This window comes from Diadema antillarum, unplaced genomic scaffold (genome assembly GCF_040938485.1).
Source record: "Diadema antillarum isolate AM-2024a unplaced genomic scaffold, OU_Dant_1.0 seq00001508_RagTag, whole genome shotgun sequence".
NCBI classification, from domain to species: domain Eukaryota; kingdom Metazoa; phylum Echinodermata; class Echinoidea; order Diadematoida; family Diadematidae; genus Diadema; species Diadema antillarum.
This window is the reverse complement of record NW_027272242.1, coordinates 557,970-581,584: the sequence shown is the minus strand read 5'-3', so window position 1 is coordinate 581,584 and position 23,615 is coordinate 557,970. Positions and strand designations below refer to the sequence as shown.

Genomic DNA, 23,615 nt, shown 5'->3' with positions numbered 1-23,615 from the left:
TTTTACTGAAAGTCAGTCAGGAATGACAGTGCCCTTGCTGTTGTTATTGTATACAATTCTGAAGTGTTAAGGGGAGGGGGGAACTGATTAGTCTCCTGTGAAGAAGATGCTAGAAAATCATGTAGACATGTGGGATAGGAGGGATGTGTGCAGCTAAGACCGGTCTCTTCCCCCACCGTGCTCATTTTTTAGCTCATCATGTTTATAATCGTCCCGCAGCCTCTGTTTATGCTGAGTGCTACCTTGTGTGTCCAGCAAGTCTCTAAAGTGGATGTTCGTTTTCTCTTGTCTCCATCTTTCTCTGTCTGTCTGTCTGTCTGTCTGTGTCTCTTTCTATTTCTTCCTACAGAGCAAAGTCGGCGGGATGACTTAGAAGCCTTAGGTCACATGTTCATGTACTTTCTACGGGGCAGCTTACCATGGCAGGGATTAAAGGTAACAGCATCTTGCTTTCAACCCAACAAAAAGATAAAGGAAACATTACAATTCCTTGAATTTGCCTCTCAGGGCAAGACAAACACTCTCGGTTTCTAACTTAATGACAACATCCGTAGACTGTCACTACTTTCACTGAAGACCGCTCTGTACCTGCAGAATCATATTCATGCCGGATTTGCCATCTCTGTCACATGCCTTTCCCTGGTTTCAAGTCCATTCATTTTCTTTGGTGTAAAAACACAGACTGAAGAGCTATCACAACAGCAAATGTTACAAATGTCAAGTACACAACTTCTCAAATGTCAAAGACGAGCCGGAAAATGTAGCAACCTGTTTCCCTCCAAATTTCAAATGATGGTGGCATTTTGGTGGTAATAGGAGAAGATGGCTCAAATTTCAAGGTAAACAAGTCATAGGATTGGATGTTGAGAAATCCTGTTATTCTTCCCTGTGTCATTCTGTATTTATTTTTTAGAAGCACTTGAAGGTGAAGTTGTCTTCCAATATGCATTAAATATAAATACTCTGAATTACATCTTGTTGGTAGATAATGATTGCTCCATCAGATTCATGACAGAGATACCACACAAGTTTAAATCCAGCCAGTATAAACCTACCTACCACCAGGAAATGTTGTCTGAAAAAATGTGAAATTTGAAAATGCCATATCTTCCTTATTTCTTTCCTGATTATTGTCATGTTTAAAATGTTCTGTAGGGATTTTTTTTTTTGTCTTTCTTTTTGAGTTTATTTATTTTTTGGGTGGATTCCCTCTTTAATGGTACCATCCATTTCTTCAGATTATTGAGTTTGTAGATGCATGTGTTCATATTTTTTTTCTTCATATTTATTTTTTCGATGTGTGCAACATGGTTTATCATTTTAGTCCGCCAAACGATGTGTTTGTGTGTTGGTCCGTTCCCCCCGCCCCCAGAAAAAACAAAACAAAACAAAAAACTCTCATATGACTGGGTATGAAATTATGCGGAATATTTAAGAGAAACTAATATTTTTGTAGAGGGAAAATGATCACTTACCATGCAGCTCATGTCTCCATCACATGGCCTTAAAAGGACTGGACAATACTTTTGACAATTCCCTGACAACTTCAAGCACATCCTGTCTGTCAGCAGATAAGAAACATGTTATGGCTAGATTGATAGTAGCGTGTGGTTTGTTATACTTCAGATAGTGCCATGAACACAAAAGCATATAAAAAAACTTTCCAGCCTCTTCTGTCAATAGCAGTTATCGTGCCCTTTTGTTTAATAATGTGATATACCTGATATATCTTACATACTTTTCAGGCCTCACTAGTAGGGAAACATTTAAACTAACTGTAATAAGCTCTAACATCCTTTGTTGATACATATGTAAAAAGGGGGGAAGAAACCCAGAAGAGGGTATTCAGTAGTGATTTGAATCAACGTCTGGTGTGAATTATCATTGGTATACCATTTTAGACTCAAGTGGTCTTGTTCCATAACTTTTACCCTAGTGTTACCAGAGATTACAGTCTTTAATCTTGTGTAGTACAGAGCTGCCAACCTCAGTGCATTTGAAACCTAGAGAAGCACTCTGAGAGCACAGACCTCCACCAAGCAGCTCATTTTTACCACTGATCTTGTTCTTCCATAGATATATCAGTGGTTTCCACCCATGTATGCGTGCTGAATATTGCCCGATTTCCCAATATAGAAGCCTTTTGTAAAACGTCATCAACTTCCAGCTACACGGCGTGCCTCACCCTAGCAGAAACTAGAGCATGCACTTTAGTGTGCATATATGCAAACTTGAAAAAATGCGCAGCTTGAACTCCAAGTTCATTGACCCTACCTGCCAAAATATGGAAAATCCTTCATAAAAGCCATAAAAATTCCCAGATCACTACCAAAAATTAATCATCTGTTCCTTGTGTTATTCTCAACCTTTCTTGTAAGTATCATCCAAATCCATTCACAACTTTTTGAGTTATTTTGCATGCAGACAAACAAACAAACACCGGTGAAAACATAACCTCCTCCCTTGGCAGAGGTAACAAAATTGCAAAAATTGAGGTTGCCGTATTTAGGTAAACTGTAATGCAGAGCAAGAGCTGTACCATGCAGACGTGATATATGCCAGTCCCTTGGAGTGCTGAACCAGTGGTGTAGTTTTGGATATGTCCGCATTGGTGTGGGTGTTCATTACAGTAAACTCCACGTAAGTCAACTGTGCATACAATGTTGAATAATCAGTGAAGTCAAAGCTAATGGTGAAGTCCAATTTTTGTGCATAGGCTTACGTGTATTATTCCTCCATACAAGTTCATTTTTCTTGATAGTCAACTTATCACCTAAGTCAATCAGTTTCTGAGGACAATTTCAAAGAAAAATCATTAAATTTGCAACACCTATTCAAGTCTTATTGTGCCGCAAAGTGTAGTGAATCACTGTTAAACTGCACCATGCATTCATTTTGTTTACACAAAACTTAGTCTCCAGACTTGCCACAGGCTCGCCCAAGCTTACGCAAGCCAGCAGAAGCATAGAAGCAAATCATGAATGTTTGCAGCTTCATACGTACCTGTGCACACAAAGACTACTGCTACGTAAACATTGTTGATACACTCATGATAGTTTTCTTGGAAAGCCATAATAAGCCAAGAGTGAGTGAAGCTACAAGACAAGACCATTCCGATTCCATTATTTTCAGGCGGCTTTTGACGTGTGTTTAGGGGATGTACATCAGCTGGAAAAACTCATTTTCCTTATTTTATTGAGTTCTATTGTGTCCTTTGGGCTAAAGTTTTATCGCACTAAATGGCAACATGATTAAATTGAGATGCAATAAAGATGGCGTGATCCATGGTTCAAATCTTTAATCTGTTGCAGTTGGGCACAGTTTAGTCTTTGAAATAGAAATTGAAAGGGTAAAATGCAATGAAAACTTTCACCATAGTTACATGATAAGTATCAGCAATTTATCAACCAAAAATTTGTCAACCAACAATTTGTCACTTAATGAAAGGTAATTACAGACACTTTTTCATTTCTCATTGATGCAAGTAAGCTAAATGCAGTGTTGAAGGCACCATGTTGTAAATGATGTTCGTTATTCTGAAGGTTTGCTATTCCAAAACACATGCATTCCCTATACCTGTGTAAATGTTAATCAGAAAATGAAATGGGGTTCGTTAAGCCGAACATGAAATTTTACAGCATCATAGCAAAGGTTCATTATTCCGAAAGTTTGCTAATCCCAAAATGAAATATGGTTTCTTATTCCAAAGGTTCGTTCGAAAATGAAATGGGGTTAGTTATTCCAAAGGTTCGTTAGTCCAAAAATAGATATGGTTCGTTAATCCAAAAATGAAAAGAAGGTGCTTACTAATGAACCTGCGGGATGACAACTGTAAGCAATGCTGCACCAATTTCATTTTTCTTCCTGTTCTTTTTCTTCTAAATAGGTCCCCAGAAGTCGGGGTGCAACTAATAAATATACGCAGGTGCGTATATCGCTGACACTGCCATGCACTCCCGAGACTCATTAGCACTAACAGATGTGTATTTTTTTTCGCATCCATTTAACTGGCTTTTCTTCACATCATGTAGATGATGTGAAGTTTCATTAACATGCGACATGATCACATGTATTTTCATACCTTAAACACCCAAAATCCGAGGGTTCATTTATCCGAAAATAAAATTGGGCTCGTTATTCTGAAGGCTCGTTAGTTCAAAAATGAAAAGAAGATGTCTACTAACGAACGTTCAGAATTACAAACCTTTGTTTTCGGATTAACAAACCTTCGGTATAATCAAAACTTTTTTTCTTTTTCATTTTCGGATAAACAAAACTTTGGAATAATGGACCTTATTTCATTTATGGATTAACGAACCTTTGGAATAATCTTCACATCATGTAGACGATGTGAAGATACAATGTAAGAGTAATTAACGTGCAACATGATCACATGCACTGTATTGTCATATTTGAAACATCCAACAAGCGTTGAGAATAACAATTGTCACTTTTTTTAATCACAAGAATACTCTGGCACTTTCTGTTCTGTTCATCAATACAGTGTCATCGTACAATGCATGCTGTACTGCACAGCATACGGTGTAGATTATTTTAACCCTGAAAAGGCTGATCTTACCTTAAAGGATCCCCCCCCCCCCAACATAATCTGCGATTATTTTGTAACGCTTAAAGATTTCACGCTTTTATTTCATGACTTTTTTCTACCCTCTAGAGTTTTGTGCAACTCTCGATACCAAATATGCATGCCCCGCTTATATGATTACAGAGTTATGTCACATTTTCACGTGGCATGTCCAGAAAAATTTGATATTTTGCATTTGTTTGTGTGTAAAGTAAATGGGGACTGGAATAAACACTGTTTATTGCAGAAACTGTTATCAAACTATATTTTCATTGGATTCTTTTCAGTCTATATTAATGTCATTTGTTAATACAAATAACTCTGCTAGATCACAAAGCAATGACATACATTAGACTAAAAAGCAAAGAAATACTTACAAGTAACATTAAAAAAAATGAAAAACGAAGAAATACATAAAGGAACTAGTGCAAACTATAGAAACACTGCATAATCTTGATTATGCTATGTTTAGATTATTAGAGCTTGTTTATGATTTCTGTCATTCAAGTTTGCTTTGGATCATTCCATGATAAGATATGTACAATAAAAAGTACCCAAACATTCCATTTGCCAACATAATGTGTACTTAATTAGTAATATGCATATACATTAATTACTAATTTGTACAAGTGTATCACATATTTCAAACATGAAATAACACAATTGGACAATGAACACCTTCTTTTTTGCATATGATAACCTTGATCAGGGATTTCTAGACACATGAATATTTAAAAAATTGAAAAAAATTTCATCTATACATAATTAAGAATATCTGTAAAGATAAGAGGAATTATATTAATTTGACTATACATGTAGAAAACATAATGAACTGTGTGTATACTAGATTTGGTTGCAATCGGACAATCAACAGCTGAATCCTCGGGGGGGGGGGGGGGGAGCTTTAGGCCCCTCCCCCAATTTTTCCAGCCTCCAAAATACCCCAGTCTTTTTAGGATTAAGGGTAAAGGCCTACCGATAGCACAACGATGCTCGGAGGTAAAACAGCTGGAACTGAGGATTTCAGTTTTATGGGGTTCCAAGTATCTTTGTTTGGTTTTTTTTAATGAACATCTTAATGAAAGTAAATCGAGAAATAATAATCTTCTTGCATTTGCAGCGCAAACTTTTAAGCATTGATAGGGATGGTTGTGTCTGCAGTGCAATCTGTGATCCTGCCAAGCTGAATCAGATTGAGTCACATGGCGCTCCCGTTCTATGATATGACAATGCTCATAAGTTGATTTTACTTTGACTTACGCAGAAGTCGAATGTCACCAGTCCTGTGAAAGATCGACTTACGCGGAGTTGACTGTAATTTGTTTTTGGCTTGTCTGCATTGAATTGATCCCACTCTGTAGTGTGATCATTGGTGCGAGGCTTATGGAGCTCTGGCATGATTTTACCACTCATTTGCTGCCAGTGGTATTGAAGTTAATAAACTTCAAGTATATTACCCAGTGTTTCTCATTTCGATCCACCATCACGACTGTTTCCCCCAACTTCCCCCAACCCTTTTCCATCACTGGCATTCTCAGCCCCACCTCCCGCAACCTTTTGATCGAGAAACAAATGGTACATTAAATGAGTGACAAGAATCAAGCGAAGAATTGGCAAGGTTTTGATGTTCAAGAGCAAAAGAAGAGATGAAGCACTAGTTTTGATGCAGGGATTTTGCTACTCCATGCACCCTAGTCAACTACAGCACATTGGTGCATGATATCACTGACTGCACTGACGTGTTGACTTGATCAGATATGCCCCTCCATCATGTACACTCAATGTTTATGAACTGGCTGGCCTATCTTTGAAAGGAAGCAACGAATCTGGCTGGTCTGTTTACAGAGTGTAGCGGTACTTCATGGTGAAAATTTGTATGGCTAAGGAGATAATCATGTTTTGTTTGTGTCATTTTATCATTAACCTGCATGTGAATCAAAGGGGCTGTTTACACTGTACAATTTCTTTCCTAGTTCAGTGGGCCTACCCAGTCAAATCAGTAGCAGACAGGGCGTGTATTGAAGTAAAATGCCACTGCATAAAGCAGCAGTCAAGTGCATTATAGATTGATGTGATTCTTATAAATGTAGATGTGTACATAGGAAAAGATGTAGATGGTAAAATTACATCAGACATGTACAACAATAGTTCGTGCTGAGTTACACAAAGTTCATAGAAAGATTGTGCTTCTGTGCGAAACACACAGGAATGGCTTGGCAATACATGTATCGTGTGACACAATGTTTCTTGATAATGTGGGCCCTATGTATATGAGTGTTTCTAATGTACAAGTGTCGCCCTGTTTCTGCATCCCCAGGCTGACACGTTGAAGGAGAGATACCAGAAGATTGGGGACACAAAGAGGGCCACGCCCATTGAAGTTCTGTGCGAGAATTATCCAGGTTTGTTGACCCATTTGGGCGGGGCCACCAGGGATGCGGTCAGGCTTATTAATGTCATCCATTGTGATAGTCGAAATTTGTGTCATGCTTTCTTGTCCTGTTAGGAAAATCAAGAAAATCAAGATGAATTTGATATCTGTACCGTCATTTCCCTCCTTCAGTAATTGATCTAAAAACATTGTGAGATATGCATGAGCACATGATGGCTCATCCGCAAACCTAACCACTCTGACTGTAACAAATGGAAAAAAAAAATGTAAATAACATTTATGTAATCGTGCATACTTGGGTGCTATGAATAATACATATGAAGGAGAGAGTTAAGATATTATTTTGATGAAACTCTTGGCTGAATCACTAGTTTTGCCTGTGTAATGCCAGATCCTACCATTGCACCTGCAGAAACTATGTCTTTTTCCAAGGCAAACAAACAATTTTTGGGGGGTCTAATTCACAAAAACTGATTTATTTTTCCAGTTCCAGTACTTTAATTCCGTAAACCATTGCACATTTAGCGAGAAACATTAAATATCTCTGTTCTTGTGAGATTTTTAGTGTCAGATGTGGTGGTGAGGATATTGATGAAATAATCTTGGATGGTTTGGCCTCCAGCAAAATGATTTGTCTTGTCAAGATCTGGATCTGGATCTTTGCCATGCAGGGCCCTACTGGGCATAAACACATTGGTACTTGTGTGGGATCCAAATGGGATCTTGTACATGCGTGGGTTGTGACTCACACACACAGGACCTCTATTTAAGAAATTTTGTGCTTTCCGTGCCGTACCTTAAGCTTCATTTCGTGCATTGCTTAATTTGTTGGCATGATTGTCCATTCTCAGATGAGTACATTCCTTGATCATCCTTGTTCTGTCTCCCTCTCAAACTTTCTACAGAGGAAATGGCTACATATCTCAGGTACGTCAGAAGACTAGACTTCTTTGAGACACCAGACTACAGCTACTTGCGCAAACTCTTCGCCGACCTCTACGAGAAGAAGGGATACGCGAAATCGCCCGAGTTTGATTGGACCGGGAAAGAGACGGTAGGCCTATAAACTTTCTTTTGAGATTTTATGTCAATTCATACTAATGAGGGAGTTAAGCTTATATGAAAGTAGTAGAACAGAGAAGAACTTAGTTTAGATTTGATTAACATTAACAGCAAATATCAATGAAATTATGGCTATCCAAATATAGGTACACCAGTCAACCAAATTGTGTCCCATAAAGTATCTCAAAATAGATGCTGTAGTCACATAAATGACATCTCTTACACATCACTTACCTTTTGTCTTGGAATTAAGGTGTCTTCAGTGTTACCTTTTCATCTTTTTTTAATAAAAAAGTTCCATTTGTATTCATGTTTGATTGCAAACATTATGTGTGTCATACACGTCTACCACTCTACCTTAATGGCCAATAAACCTGATTTGAGAAGATTTGTGTAAATGTTTTGGTATTTTGTTGGCCTTGCAAGAATTAATGGGCACCAATGTTTGCAAGGAAGATAAGAGAATCCAGGCAGAGAATACATCGCAATCCATCAATTTCAATGACATCAAGGTATGTCGCTGGAAGTTTGCTCTGGTTAGGTAGTCTGATTGTGATGCACTCTATTATTAAACTCTGGCCATTTCATTTGACCTTATCATAGATATCGCATGTGCCAAGCTCCACGACAGAAGGTGGACCCACTTCGCCGCCCAAAGACAACCGAAGAGACGACAAGGACAACAAACATGGCGTCCGAGGGGTAAGTTGGGATTTAAAGTTTCGGTCTATGCATGGTGATTGGTATTGTGGTGGTGGTGGTGGTAATGGTGATGATGGTAATGATGATGTTGATGATGGTGGTGGTGGTGATGGTGGTTGTCAGGTGGTTATTGTAGTGGTAATGGTGATGGTGATTATGATGGTGGTGGTGGTGGATATAATGATGGTGGTGGTAGTGATGATGGTGGTGGTGGTGATGATGGTGGTTGTTCTAATGATGATGGTAGTTGTTTTGGTGGTGGTGATGGTGATAATGATGTCAGTGTTTATGATGTTGATGGGTACTGTTGTGTTGATTGTGGTTACTGCTTCTTTCACTGATCAGAGATTACCAGTGGAGAAGAAAAAAACACTGTATTTCTTGATAGTTTAAGATTTAGATATGTGGGGTAGATATTATGTCATCACAATTAAAAGAAATGCATTAAAAACATGTACAGCATTAATTGTCAGTCTTAGCAGCAAACAGTCCATTTTCTCTACAGCTATGTAATATTTTGCTGCTGAATACATGTTTTAGTTTGTCCTCTGGCTGCTTTCATTTCAGTTGGGAACAAAAGGCTGGGTGGAGAGCCAGCGGCAGGGAGGACTGGAGCCCCCAGGGACAGGCAACCAGCCAGGCTCCATCCAGGTCATCAGCTCCACCAACGGGGAGGTGGCAGCCGACGAGTTCAACAAGGGTTCGCAGGCACCCATCACCGCGCCCACGGGCGAGGTGGAGGTGGTAGAAGACACAAAGTGAGTACTGGGTGGCTGCAGTCTGTAGCCATGGCCCATCCAAGAGGGGATGGGCTTATTGTTAATCTCAATCTGACTTATCCACAACTTTGCATCCATTTGTGGACAAATTATGGACAGAATTTTCTGGTCTTTCATTATCACCTTTGCATTGTCACTGTGTTGGTCATACCATGAAAATGAAGTGCTGCCTTAAGCAATGGCATATTTTGAATGTCAACGATTAATGTAAAATAATAGGAGCTCAATATCAATGAACAGATATATACAGAGCTGTATGGAGGGGATGTGAGATTTTGAGATTTGTATCGAAAGGAATGAGCAGTTTTTCTCCAGCCATTCTTCATCCTTTCACTTCAGTTGAAGAATGAGAGCTTTAAGCTGTAGAGTTGTATTGTATATGGGGGAAAAACAGGTCTTGGACCATGCCTATTATGACTTATTATAGGGTACTGTAAAAGTAGAAATTTTCGTGGTGTTGAAATTTTCGCGCATTTCGCGCAACCCGAAACCAGTGTGAAAATAAAAGCACGCGAATATTTTTGTTTGCCATATGTTCCAGTAGTTGATGTCTTGATTCCGCGGAATTCAAAACACGCGAAACTCTTCTTACCCCGCCGAGCGCGAAAACATCCACTTTTACAGTATGAGAAAAGGGTTCTTCTGCAGTAGATTGATCATTCAATTAGCATTTGTGGATTACCACCCAACTCCAGACTGTCCAGCAAGGGTTTTGGGAGGGGGTTGTCAGTAAGGACTGGGGAATACATGTGGCAGTTTATTCAAGGGACAGTCTCATTCAGTAATGCTTGAAGCCAAATGGAAGGTTTACACATGCCTGCTATATTTAGGGTAGAATTTCTTTGAATACCCAGTCCTGTGAGCCAATTAGTGGACTGGTTGGGTAGTTTATGAAGGGGCACTGCAGTCTGGTTCAGAGACTATGAATTGTAGTACCTGATGCCGTTATCTGAAGTAGCAGTGTGAAGTAGCAGTGTAGAGTAGCAGTAAAACAATTTGTTGCCAAGTTGTGAATCCACTGGATCATCTCAAGATGCCATGTTAATTATGAGATATGATAAGGCCTCTGTTTGTGGTGACAATTTTTGATCATGTTCTAATTGGACTTCTCCAACACATGCTTCTTCCCCCGTGCAGGTGCTGTTGCTTCTTCAAGCGAAAAAAGAAGAAGGGCCTCGGAAGGCGTAAGTAGCCGACCACCCAATGCCCCCCTCGATGTCCTGGAACGACCATCCACGTCCTCTGTATCACGACCCCCTCCCCCCTTCTCTCCAGACTCTTTGACTGTTTCTGCAAGCCAGCCAGACACTTTGGCAGAACAGGATGCTTTCGCCGTCCCCCGTTTGTTTTTCGAGTTTGTCGTCGCTCATCGTGATCCGTGCGACGTCGGATGTCTCACAACGTGTTCCTAGCCCACCAGGGGGAGGTGAGGGAGAAGGAGAGAGAGAAAAAAAAAAAACACTGTTCACTGTTCATTGATGAGAGGCAGAAACCCATGCGTAGAGAAGGAGGAGGAGGAGGAGGAGGAGAATCACATAGCATGGGAAGAGAGGCCACAAGTGCAAGCAGTCACTATTTTCCTGTTGCATACTCCACATGTGATCTGTCCTCTCTCATCTGTTTGAGTGTTTGTCTGCCCGTCTCTACCACATGTACACACACAAGGGTCTCCCTATTGCTACCCAAGTTTTATATGCCTGCATTAGAAGAAGAATTGAAGAAGAAGAAGAAGATGAAGAAGAAGAAGAAAAAAAGAGGACAAAAAGTGCATCCATGATGGGCTTTGTGAACGGAGTTTTTTTTTTTTTCACTATATTTCAGTGTGTATGATAACAAACGTTGTGTGTACTACCAAGATGACTGTTCAATGGTGTTTTCTACATGAAGTTTTTCCCGTGAAGTGGTGATGATATTCTTGAGTGAACATTTATGTCGTTCAGCTGATTATGCGTTACTTTAATCTGACTTCTTTAGAGCTCATCTTCTTGTGTTTACACCATAAATGGTGAAAACAGATAAGATTTCATATGACTGAGGTGTCTTATCTTATTCTTTGTGTCCCTTTTTTTAAGTAGTCGTAGTTTGCATACTTTCATGCTCTTCTAAGAATGTTGTTGGTGATTTCAAAATCAGAAATCCTCACCTTCTGTATCGTTACCTCATGTTTAGATTAAATACAGAGTCCATTGTAGAGCTTTACAACATCTCCAGGAGTTATAGAGAATGTGAACACTTCTCAGAGTACACATAGGCACGTGTGTAGCACTATTTCACATCCCATTCCCCCATCTGCCTCACACGACGGGCAAACTAAAACCACTTGTTGCAGTTGCATCACCAACACAGTGTGAAATTAGGATGAACTTGCATGATCAACATCCAAATCCATATCCATTTCGACATAAATATTTCTCCGATACAGTGCATTGCAAGGCTTCTTTTGGTTTGTTTTGTACCCTCGAGAGGCCGTGTAAAGTCCATGTGTGTAAGATAAAAGAATCCCTTCTTCACAAGAGTCTTGAGGGATGTTTGCAAATGGAGCCAGTCCGTGTAATATAGCTCCATATGGCACTGTTGTGACCAAGTTGCATATGTTGATGTCAGTGTATTAAAAGCTCTAATTCTCTCTGTCTCTCAGCATATTTCACAATTACCCTTCACGCCAAAGGAAGTAGAGATTTGTGTGTGTCTGTATGTCTGTGTGTAATCTTCTCGCTGTAATTCTTTTTTTTTTTTATGCATGTTCCCCCTTATGCCTTCTTTCAAAAAATGCCATTCCCTCTGAGGACATTAGCTCTCATAGTATGGCATTGTGTTTCAACACCTATAAGTATGTGCAATGTTGTTTAAATCTATTTAATCCTCGTCTGTAATTTCTGTCCGTCAAGGCACAGACAAAAATAAAGAAAAGTTAATAGGAACTGGCTTTCTTCCGTAGAGTATTTCTACCATGCAGTCGACGTAAAGTTATGTTCGCCCGATAAATGATGAGAGAGATTTCTGTTGATATGATGCATCTTGCAATCACAGCCACCTCTCTGGATTAACTGGAAGGCCACTGTATCATCGCAGTGATAAGAAAAATATGCATTGCTAGGCTGGGGGCCTGGCGTTGGCCGACGGCCACTGTTCAAGGCACGCAACGCTGTCCTGTGGCAGGTAGTGTCAGTGCACCTCTGGCAGTGACGTGGGGGGGGGGGGGGGGGAACAGAACGGGCTGTAGTGTGGATGGTGTAACCATATGGGAAATTTCTCACCTACCAGTTTTCCTTTCACACCTAATTTGAGCTTCTGCTGAGGAAGTGATCACATGTCGAGCACATTATATAAGAAGTCACACTCAATACCCCGGTGAGGCCATTTCTGTTCCTAATGTTGTCAAGTGATGACTACATTCATGAGAGTATTATTCACTGTGGCACAATATCAACAGCAAAAGCTCCCGTGCTCCAAGTTTGACCCTAGCTGTTCTTGTACTTGCACATTGGTCTATACCTTCTCTTTCATATGCATACATCTATGACTGCATGTTTGATCAGTGTTTTGTAAAAACAGTGGCTTTTCTTCTTCCCACCCCCACCCCCTCCTCCCAGCAAAAAGAAATGATCATCTATGTTGACTGGGCTTTATATACCATCTCACATTTGCCTGTGTTTGATTGTGTGAAGCTGGTGGAATATTGTTATTGTATTTTCTTTTTCATTTTCTTTGTTTTTTGCAAGAAAAAAAGCAATTTCATATTTGAATAAAATGTAAAAAGAGTCGTGTAAGTTCATATGTTTGATTTTTTTTTTTTTTTAATACCAGTGCAAAATGTATTATAGTTATTTTGTATACCACACACTTAATTTAATAAAATCAGAGAGGGGTATAGCACTGGGGTGTTATTTTGTAAGGGTGACTTACATTGCAGCTTGTTTGGCAAGCTGGGATGGCCCAAGACTTTGAGCTTGGAACATATTTTTCTTTTTTGGGGGGTGGGGGAGGGGCTTTTTTTGTTTTTGTTTTTGTTTTTTTACTTTGTTTTTTCCTGGGAAGGACATTGCTTGAATCTTAAATGCATTGTATTTATAACATATGTTGTCACCCACAATTGCCTTATATAAGTGTACATTTTTCATCGAGAGAAGAGAGTGATTGTTTTATGAGTGACAACATATTACAATCCTCAGATTCAAATTCATGGCAATGCTGTATGTATAGTTTACTTGGTACCACACTCACAAGTAATTCTAGGTATTGCGACTGGACGTCACACCGTTGACAGTCACTAGGCAACATGCAGAAACAAGGTGAAGCAAGGTTGTAGCATGGTAGTTGTTCATGCAACATGTGTACATTTCCATTTTGTTTTTGTTTTTTGTCTTTTCTTGCAAACAACAAAGCAATTTTTCTCGCACCTTGCAAACACAGCACACCATTTCAACAATGAGGTCAGAATTTTAAAAAAAATAAGACAAAATATTGTTGAGAGAGTATGCATCGTGAATGTTGATATCCCAATTTGTGGAAACACAAGGCATGTACAGAATAATCTTTTTAAAACAGAGAGAGAGAATTATGCCATGGAAGAAATATTGTTTTGTATCATCAATTTGTTCTGATGCATCTGTAGAGAGTTGTTATATTTCCATTCTTTTCTTTGGCTGTCTCACTAGCTCTTTTTATGCCTCCGCCACGAAGTGGTGCCGGAGGCATTATTTTTTTCTCTCTCTATCCCTCATGTACTGTATTTATTTAGTTTATTTGATTATTTTTTTCTTTTTGCTGTAATATCCTTCTTCCTTGCAAATCTTCATTATTCTTGCCTCGTGTTGTAGTTGTGTGATATACAGATCATCATTCCACTGAAAGGAGAGAAGCAAGCTGGGAAGGATGCTTACCTATCAATTACTGGTACTGACTTATGTAAAATAAACCACGACTTGTGGCATACGAAGTGTTTTGCCTCAGCAAAGGCCTCTGTGAGAGAGTAAAGAGCATTATATGAATTGTACATTTTGTAAAACTTCTTCACAGTATACTTTTGATTTCATCCAGGAGAAAGGACTCAACTTGTCCAGCGAGAATTCTTATTCTTTTCTTCTCCTTTTTTTTTTTTTTTTTATTTCAATTTTGGTTTTGCGTTGTAGACCAGCTTCGTTTCTTTTGTGCAGTTGTAGAAAAATGAGAAAGGAAAATCTGTATTCTTTCTCGGAACTTCCTAGCTCGCGCAAACTAAAGAGAAAAGAGGACAAAGTAAAGTGTGACAATTGCCCTGTGTAGCTGTACTCGAGATGTAGATAATAATTGAAAGTTGCATTTTAATGAGAAGTACACTTCTGTGATACAAATAAAAAACAACAACAACGACAAAGAAAGTGTGAAAGAGCATGTGAATTGACATCTCTGTGATCTGTTTTGAATCGGATCACCTTGGAATGAAATTTGCATTATCTCTGTAATTCAATGCATTTTTGTATTTAAAACAAAAAAGAAAGGAAGAAGAAGATGAATGCGTATGGTGAAATCATTATATCTGTTAACATTGTTTGTTTTCTATATCAAAGGTGGAAGAGGGACACAGTGGGAGGTTTGGTGTGGGAGAAAAATAAACATACCCATACACTTACACACATACACACACACATACATGCTCTCTTTCAAACATAACATACATATATATATACAACTGTATGTTTGTGGTTTGATAGGCGTTATGTCAAAATTCTGTCTATCACAGTTGTGTATTTGAATATGAAGAATAGATGGATGTGATCTTCAAGCATCTGCTTTTTTTATATAAATGTGTTGTTTTTTTTCAACAATAGTTAATATGAGGAGAAAAAAAAAGGAATGAAAATTAGTTTGTTCTTTGCAGAGTGGTTAAATGTGATCGGCTGAGAGGGAAAATGGATGCTTTTATTCTGTTTACAGTGAAACACTTCAGCTATGCCTTTGAGTTAGCCATAGGCCTGCCATGTCCTTCTCTCAAGTACTTGTTGAAAAAGTGATGACTCAGATAGAGGACTGGATATGGGCGAAATATCCCCCCAAAAAAGCATTACCATCGGAAGCACCACACTTTCACAGCCATTTCTCAAGCGTAATCGACTGTGTTACCCAGATGAGTTAAACAATGACTGCATTTTATTTTCTTTCTTTTATTAATTTTTTCCTTGTATCCTTTCGGAATAGGTCAGTGAACAGTTAGCTTCTTTTTCATACAAAGCAAAATTGAAGAGACAGTCTTTCTCAGCAAACTGGACAAATGAGTTGGCTATCTCTTGTATTAGATTGATGTACTTAATATTGTAGTATCATTAGCATACAGTGTGATCTATATGTGGACATAAAGCTTCACCATTTTTTGCTTCATCTTTCATGGAGATAAAACAGTTTGACAAGCCTGTACGAAGGGTTTAATAGTTTTATGACATTCACATTCTACAGTTTTTGTTAGTACTTTCATTTGTAAGGAATGAATGCCTAAGTGACACAGTGAAAATATGGCGTAAAATTGGGTTTTTTTCATTGTTGTTTTTTTATTATTCCCTCTGAGCCGATCAAATTTTCCACTCCCTCTCTCAACCTCTCTCTCTCTCCACCCACACCTAGATAATCTAGTCATGTAAACCTGGGCAAGTTAAATGCTAGATATATGAGATGTATGTGATGAACATATGTTTGAGTCTATAAGAATTCCCCGTGTGTAAACAATCAAAATGATGTCCCCATGACTGTGATAATGTATCCATATGTTCTCTGCCTCTCTTCCTGTACCCTCTTCACACACGACACGATCTGTTTCACTCTCCATTCAAAGATTATTTCGTAATTACTGCTTGAGTGAAATGATGGAGTCAAAAGAAAAAAATGTGAATAAAATATGTAGAAATTATACAAATCATTGGAAAGTGTTGTTTCTGTCATTTGTTACGTGAAGGCTGCTCTGTGCCACGTCTCTCACTGTGTGTGAATGATGTGTTTAGGTGACTGGGTTGATTTAGAGATGACGTAGAGGAGACGTAGAGGAGACCTCCGGATGATTTTCAGACTTTTACATATTAGCAACTAATAATTGGTTATACTGGGTACAGAGTTTCAGAATTTATAGATATTGGGATGAGGAATAAGAATGTTTTCAAAATTTATAACAAATCACAATGAACAAGGCTGATGACATGGCAGTCTCACTGTAAGAATGCATGAGTAGGGGCTCAAGGAAGCAGAGCAAAAGAAGAAAGTATGCATAAATTGTACACAGTTGAACTTGTTTAATAAGCACATGGTATTGTAATGGTATTACATTGCTACATTTCTGAAATATGTGAGGCTCCTATGTCATCATCCCTGTTCAGTATAATTTGTTTTTGGATTTTCAGAGTATTGATTTCTCTGCTTAAGGACCACAATAATATTCTACAGATCTATACATGGAGCTGTTGATTTATGTACTCCATGATGTGAAATTATGAAAATTGTCGGGAATGCCCCTGTAAAGGTAAAACATAGTTTCCATACACCTGCAGAAACTGTCTATTTTTGCTCTAAAATGGACACTGCGTCGTCTGCCCAGCAGAACAGCCCTAGGGCAAGCAGGCTTGAAAAATCACACACACACACACAATAAATAAAAATGATGGTACAAGATAGCATCATATGAAAGAGCTTTCAAAACTCTGTCAAATTATGACACGAAAAAAAATTAAATTTCGCGGTGAAATTTCATGCTAAGGCCTGTCTGTCAGGCAGGCGACGACATACAGTTGTATGCATTAAAAAAACTGTTTGAAATAATGCCGTGATAACACAATTTCATTTGGATAAGGACAAAAATATGAAAATGTTAGATAGTATTGCAATCTCAGCAGATCTGATTTTGGCTGCTGCGTAATGTTGTATAATTGATTACAAATTGGAGCTATAGCAGCATCCGTAGATCTGAGTAAGAATTAGATCACATGCAGCTTGTTGGAGAAATACGATTGCTAGGGCATGATCGATCATCAGGTAACATTCTACCTACCCACTACTGAAAGGGGAGGGTGCTGCATAAATAATAGTCATCTACTATGATCAAAATTAGTGTACACTTTTGATCTCAAAATACTCTGAAACAACTCATAATCCTAGCAAATTGTGTCAGCCAGACAAGTTTCGTGGCAGATCCTTTTGATGTACAATTGTATAGCAAGCAAATTCCAAATGGTAGAACATGAATTTAAAGCCCTTCGGAGACCTATGTATTACCTGTCACCATGTTGCCTTGTTCACATGTTGTGTGCTTTTGTGTTGTTTTACACGGTGAATATCTTTGAATCTTGTATTTTTCTTAATTAGAACAAAACATCTTGCCTGACATTTTGATTTGATTTTGTTTGATGTTATTTTCACATTCTATTTTTCTCAAACAAGCATATAAAATGCACCTTCCTTAATACCTAATGGAAATATAATGAAGTGCCATTTTACTCTTTGGCTCAGGATGTCAAATTACCCAGAGATTATGATAGAATTCTCTTGAATTCTAGGGACAAACAAGGTTCCTAATATCCATAATTTCTGAATCTATGAGGTTTTTATTTTTCATCTCTCTTTTTGAGACTTTAGAACTGAGATTTCTCTATGAAAGTGAATGAGATATGAAGTGAGGGTTTGGATGATAATGATTTAGATTAACTCAGAATTTACTGGAGAGAAGAGGGTTGTTTGGGGTATATTTGTGTGTGTGTGTGTGTGTGTGTGTGTGTGTGTGTGTGTGTGTGTGTGTTTTACCAAATGTATCATAACCAAATGCAACAAATTTGTTTTTGTTTTTGTTTTTTAAGCAAAATATGATGAGTGATACTGGTGCTATGACAGACTAAAAGTGAGAAAGTCATTCATATATTGGGCCTCAAGGGAAGGTAAGATACCAGGTAACAGTTGTCAGCGTTTGGTGATTAAAGTATTATGTCACTCCATAAAATGATACTTACATGAATGCAGTAAAGTAAATACATAGATATGAATATATACATATGTGTATATCATATATCATATGTGTGTGTGTGTGTGTGTGTGTGTGTGTGTGTGTGTGTGTGTGTGTGTGTGTGTGTGTGTGTGTGTGTGTGTGTGTGTGTGTGTGTGTGTGTGTGTGTGTGTGTGTGTGTGTGTGTGTGTGTGTGAGGGCTTCTTGCAGGCTTCTTTTGCCTTTGAGACCCCTAAACCCAAGACACCGCTCAATGCAACCCCCTATCTCTGCTCATATCATGAAAAGTATCCACAAAGATTTTGTTCAAGTGTCCTACATTGTACATTATATCCAACTATTCAGTCATGGGGGGGGGAGGAGTGGGGAAACAGGGGGCCAATTTTTCTACTTTTCAAGATGAAATAATCCTGAATGAGGGATCAGATTTCAAACCTAGCAGGAATTTAAAGAAAATTTAAAGCAATTACAACCTCTTCCCAGTTGTTTTTAGATTATTACAATACAACCATTCATTGATGCAAAGGATTCCCATTTTCTTTGCTTATTTCGATCAAATTAAAAGGGAGCTGTAATCAAGACTTGTTTGTGAGTGAATAGGAGATTTCAAAGGTGATGATATCATCACTTTGCATATATTTTCACATTTTGTGAAAATGCATGAATCTTTCAACATCTCATAACTTTCTTTTTAATCTATTACAGTATATGAGGCTTTGATGAAACATCCATCATTCCATATAACTGTAAATTTTCACCATTTATCAAAGTTTGACATAAGTTTTTCTTTGCACTGGACAATACATCCTACCTGTCTTTTTATTTCATTTACCTCTGCAAAAGAAGTGAATTCCTCCATTTTTTTTTTTTTTTCATTTAAGAATATGCAATAACCAAGCAAATGTCACCACACCAAGACAGATCTTTTGGGGTTAGTTCACATGTGACATATGGCATATGACTCATAGGTGTTGTAAATACTCATAATCTCTTGGTCATTACTTTTACTTCAATTAGTTTTGAACAACACAATAAGTTGACTGTAAAAGCTAGAGTTTTCTCATAAAACAGAACAGTGAAAGATTCATCAAAATCAAGTAGAAGATGGGTTACTTAGTTCAATGTATGTTTCTCTTTGCCAGGTTCATGTTGACTATCCATTACCCTACTCAGCAAAGTAACCTCCAATAACAGGATAGCCTGAAATTGACTGTCTCCTGCATTAACCCTTAAAATCTGTCTGTGCCAGGGACTGTGGGCAGTGTGTAAAACATTATGAGGTTTTTCTGTGTCAAACAGGAACTCACGGCACACAAAGGGATGACAGTGCTGTCATCCCTGAAGAAGAGGAAGGATCCTCGAAAATTTGGATTATTCATTAAATCAAGATTGGCTATTAATGCATTCCCTGCATTCCTCTGTTGTGACTTTATTATTGCTAGTTCTAGTATTGCCAATACGCGGAACAACTACAATGTTTATATACATATACATATATATATATAGAGAGAGAGATTGATAGATAAATAGATGGATGGATGGATGGATGATAGAAAGATAGATTTAGATAGATATCAATAGATGGATACAAAGATTGATAAACATGCAAAAAAACAGGCTGATATAAGTATGTATGTATAATGTATATATTTAGTATGTTGATTGTTGTTGTGGCTGGCACTCTCTCTGCTTCCGCCTTCTTCTCTTCTCAGCCAAAGCTGCATTTCTCGCATCAGCCACCTTTACGCCAGATTTCACAGTTAAGCGCCAGGAAGACCGGTCCTTAGCAAGGCTCTCCCAGGAGGAGACGTCGATGTTGCACTGCTTCAACAACACAACAATCAACATTGGTCTGCAAAAAATGCAAGAGGGACTGCCACTTGAGGGTGGGAGTGTTCAACCACTCCTGCCGTTGCCGCTGACCTCCCATCTCTACGGAACTACTCCATTGTCTCACGAAGACGGAAGGATGCCGACGGCGATATTATGTATATACATACCCACATACATACATACATACATACATACATACATACATACATACATACATACATACATACATACATACATGCATACATACATATATACATGGATTCATGCTTTCTTCCGTATACATGTAGATTGATAGAGAGTAGACAGACCATTTAGGTAGGTGAAAGACAAGGTCGATTGACAGATTAGATGTGAGTTAAACAGAATAATCAATGTAAGAACATGAATTAACTGATGACTGTCAAAACATAATCTAGATAATATGCATCTCTGTTGATGACCAAATTTTGATTGATTGATTGATTGATTGATTGATTGATTGATTGATTGATTGATTGATTGATTGATTGACTGATTGATTGATTGATTGATGGATTGATGGATTGATGGATGGATGGATGGATGGATGGATGGATGGATGGCTGGATGGATGGATGGATGGATGGATGGATGGATTGATGGATTGATGGATTGATGGATGGATGGATGGATGGATGGATAGATGGATGGATGGATGGATGAGTGGGTGGATTGTTAAGGCATGGATCTTATAATAGTATTTATGTAGATTTAGATCAGAATGATATTGCCCAAGACAGGGAATGATTTAATCCGTGAATCCAAGTAAGGAGTATTATGTTGACTTTGGTTGGTTTCTACTTGAGTAATTGAGTAGGTAATCTATGTTTCAATTAAAGATAATAATTCAGTTATAAGAGATGTTAAGTGTGGTGTTCCACAGGGAAGTCTTTTAGGGCCGCTGTTATTCATAATATATATTAATGATTTTTCCTCTGTTTCAGAGGTACTTTCCTTTATACACTATGCTGATGACACCAGTGGTGTGTTTTTTTCCCATAACGATATCGATGTTCTTGTTCAACAAGTTCATACAGAATTGAAAAAAGTGACCAACTGGGTCAGAGCCAACAAGTTGTCATTGAATGTTCAAAAAACAAAATGTATGCTTTTCAGCAATACTGTTGATTCTTTGAATTCAGAAATAATTCTGGATGATTGTAATTTAGAAAGTGTGTCATATTTTAAATTTCTTGGTATTTTTGTAGATAATAAACTTTCTTGGAAAATACATATTGATCATATTTGCAAAATCATTTCTCGCAATGTAGGTGTTATGAACAGACTAAAATTTTATATTCTTGAAAAGACATTACTGGTGTTATACTCCTCTTTGATACTCCCTTACCTTCATTATGGAATTTTAGCTTGGGGCAATACTCATCAGACGCTGCTGAATAGAGTGTTATTACTGCAAAAGAAAGCCATTCGTATCATTTCCAATTCTCCCACTCATTCACATACAAATGTATTGTTTAACTGTAATAAGCTACTAAAAATCAACAAATTATTTGTATACAACTTAAGCCAATTTATGATTATGTATGACTCACAGTTTATTGCCACCTATCTTTGGTTCTATGTTCCAAAAAAATCAATCATTCCATAATTACCCCCACCCGACACTCTAACGAGTTTCATTTACCAATTCTTTCGAACGGTTCTAGCAAAGAATACATTCATTTACACTGGACCTAATTATTGGAATTCCCATAACCACGATATAAAATCTGCTCCTTCTATATACTCCTTTAAAAGGAGATTGAAGTTTTTTCTTTTGCAATCCTATAATGACGACCCCCAGAATCAGATTAGTTCATAGGCTTATTTTGTTACCCGTCCGCAAAATCTTTATTGCCGTTCTTTTTATCATTGCTACTTTTGCCTAAGCTTTGATTATGATAAGATCTTCTTTAACTTATACCTCGCAGTTGAAGGGTTTGTTGTATATTCTTCTTTTCTTCTTCTTCTCTTTCTTCCTCAAACCTTCGAGGATCGTTGTCTCTGTTGCATACTCCTGTCTATTTTGTTACCTCTTCGTCGCGCTATAGTCTTGTTTTCCTATCGTGTCGTCAAGTCAATTTTCTTTCCTATAATTAGTCTTGTTGCTGTCCCAGTCTTGTCTCATGCTCATTATTTTGTTTGTTATTGTTTTGTGTGTAACTGTTTGTCCGCCTGTCTCTTAGTGGGCTGCTAAACTTTTCATGCAAAAACTTTTTCGTGCTGCTTTGTTGCTATATTCAGTCAAATTTTGCATCGAGTTTTTAATACAAGAGGGGCCCACACTCTACAAGCATTGTCTTTTTAGTTGGTCCCCCCGTTTTTTCACACAGTGCATATTGACAATTCTTTCATTTTCGTTACCTCTGCAACAATTGCAATGTATTGACACTGTTAGTTTTTCCCATTATTGTTGTTTTCTTTGTACAAATTTACATGCATTGTTTCTGTCACTCAAGAAAGTGAGATTTATGTTTATATTACTTTATTGTGGAAAAACGAATAGATTCGAACTTGAACTTGAACTTGTATATGGATATAAGATGATTGAATAGAGAAATAGACAATAATGCATTATTGGCGTTATACTGTATCCTCTGGTTGCTTTCAGGTTTACAATGATATTTTTTTCTTCTTCTTGGCAATTTTGCTCCCTCAGTGAATTTGGATGTGCACGTTTTTCTAGATAGATGACCAAGATATGAAAATGATATCAGATCTAGGAGTGTAGAGATATCAAGTAGTGAAAAATAAAACCAGAAAGGATGAACAAAGTGAACGCAGTCAACATTAAAATCCTCATATTGTTTATCCATCCATCATTGTTTCATCATTCGAATTAAGTCCGTTGTAGATTTGATTTTGTTTGCCTGTTTGGTGTTGTCACTTTTTGTGTCTTATTGATATTATCATTGTTAGCATTTTTATTGAACTCAGTTCAATTAAGACCTTGGAGTAAATATTAAAAAAAAAATACTCTAATGTGTAAATAACGTAACGATCGGTAAATCTATTTCACTGCGATACAGTAATCTCTATTCCAGCGCTCGCTCCGCGATTGGCACTACCGGTACGTTTCGTAGAATAGCGCCAGCTTGTGTTGACAGTGAGCTCCACACGCATGTAGCACTGAACAATCAGCTCCACTGACTGATCCGTTGTGTGCGCGCGATATGCAGTTTCCCGCATGCGAACGATATACGAACAAGAAGCCGCGCGATAGCGATCTCCGTGCCTTGTTCGGACGTACAAGTGTAAGAAAAAGCTATAACCTACCGTGTAAAGAAGTAA

General features: G+C 38.0%; 1 protein-coding gene across 2 annotated transcripts in view; it reads left to right on the top strand.

Annotated features, from left to right (window-relative positions):
* Window positions 1-11,236, top strand: part of LOC139710197 (casein kinase I-like) — a 91,747-nt gene extending 80,511 nt beyond the window's left edge. For both annotated transcript variants that reach the window (XM_071622128.1, XM_071622129.1), the window contains exons 7-12: window positions 350-435; window positions 6,903-6,987; window positions 7,883-8,031; window positions 8,643-8,741; window positions 9,309-9,499; window positions 10,658-11,236. In XM_071622128.1, coding sequence (XP_071478229.1) covers window positions 350-435; window positions 6,903-6,987; window positions 7,883-8,031; window positions 8,643-8,741; window positions 9,309-9,499; window positions 10,658-10,712 — 665 coding nt within the window. In that variant the 3' untranslated portion in view covers window positions 10,713-11,236. The remainder of the gene's footprint in view (window positions 1-349; window positions 436-6,902; window positions 6,988-7,882; window positions 8,032-8,642; window positions 8,742-9,308; window positions 9,500-10,657) is intronic.
* Window positions 11,237-23,615: the final 12,379 nt, after the last annotated feature.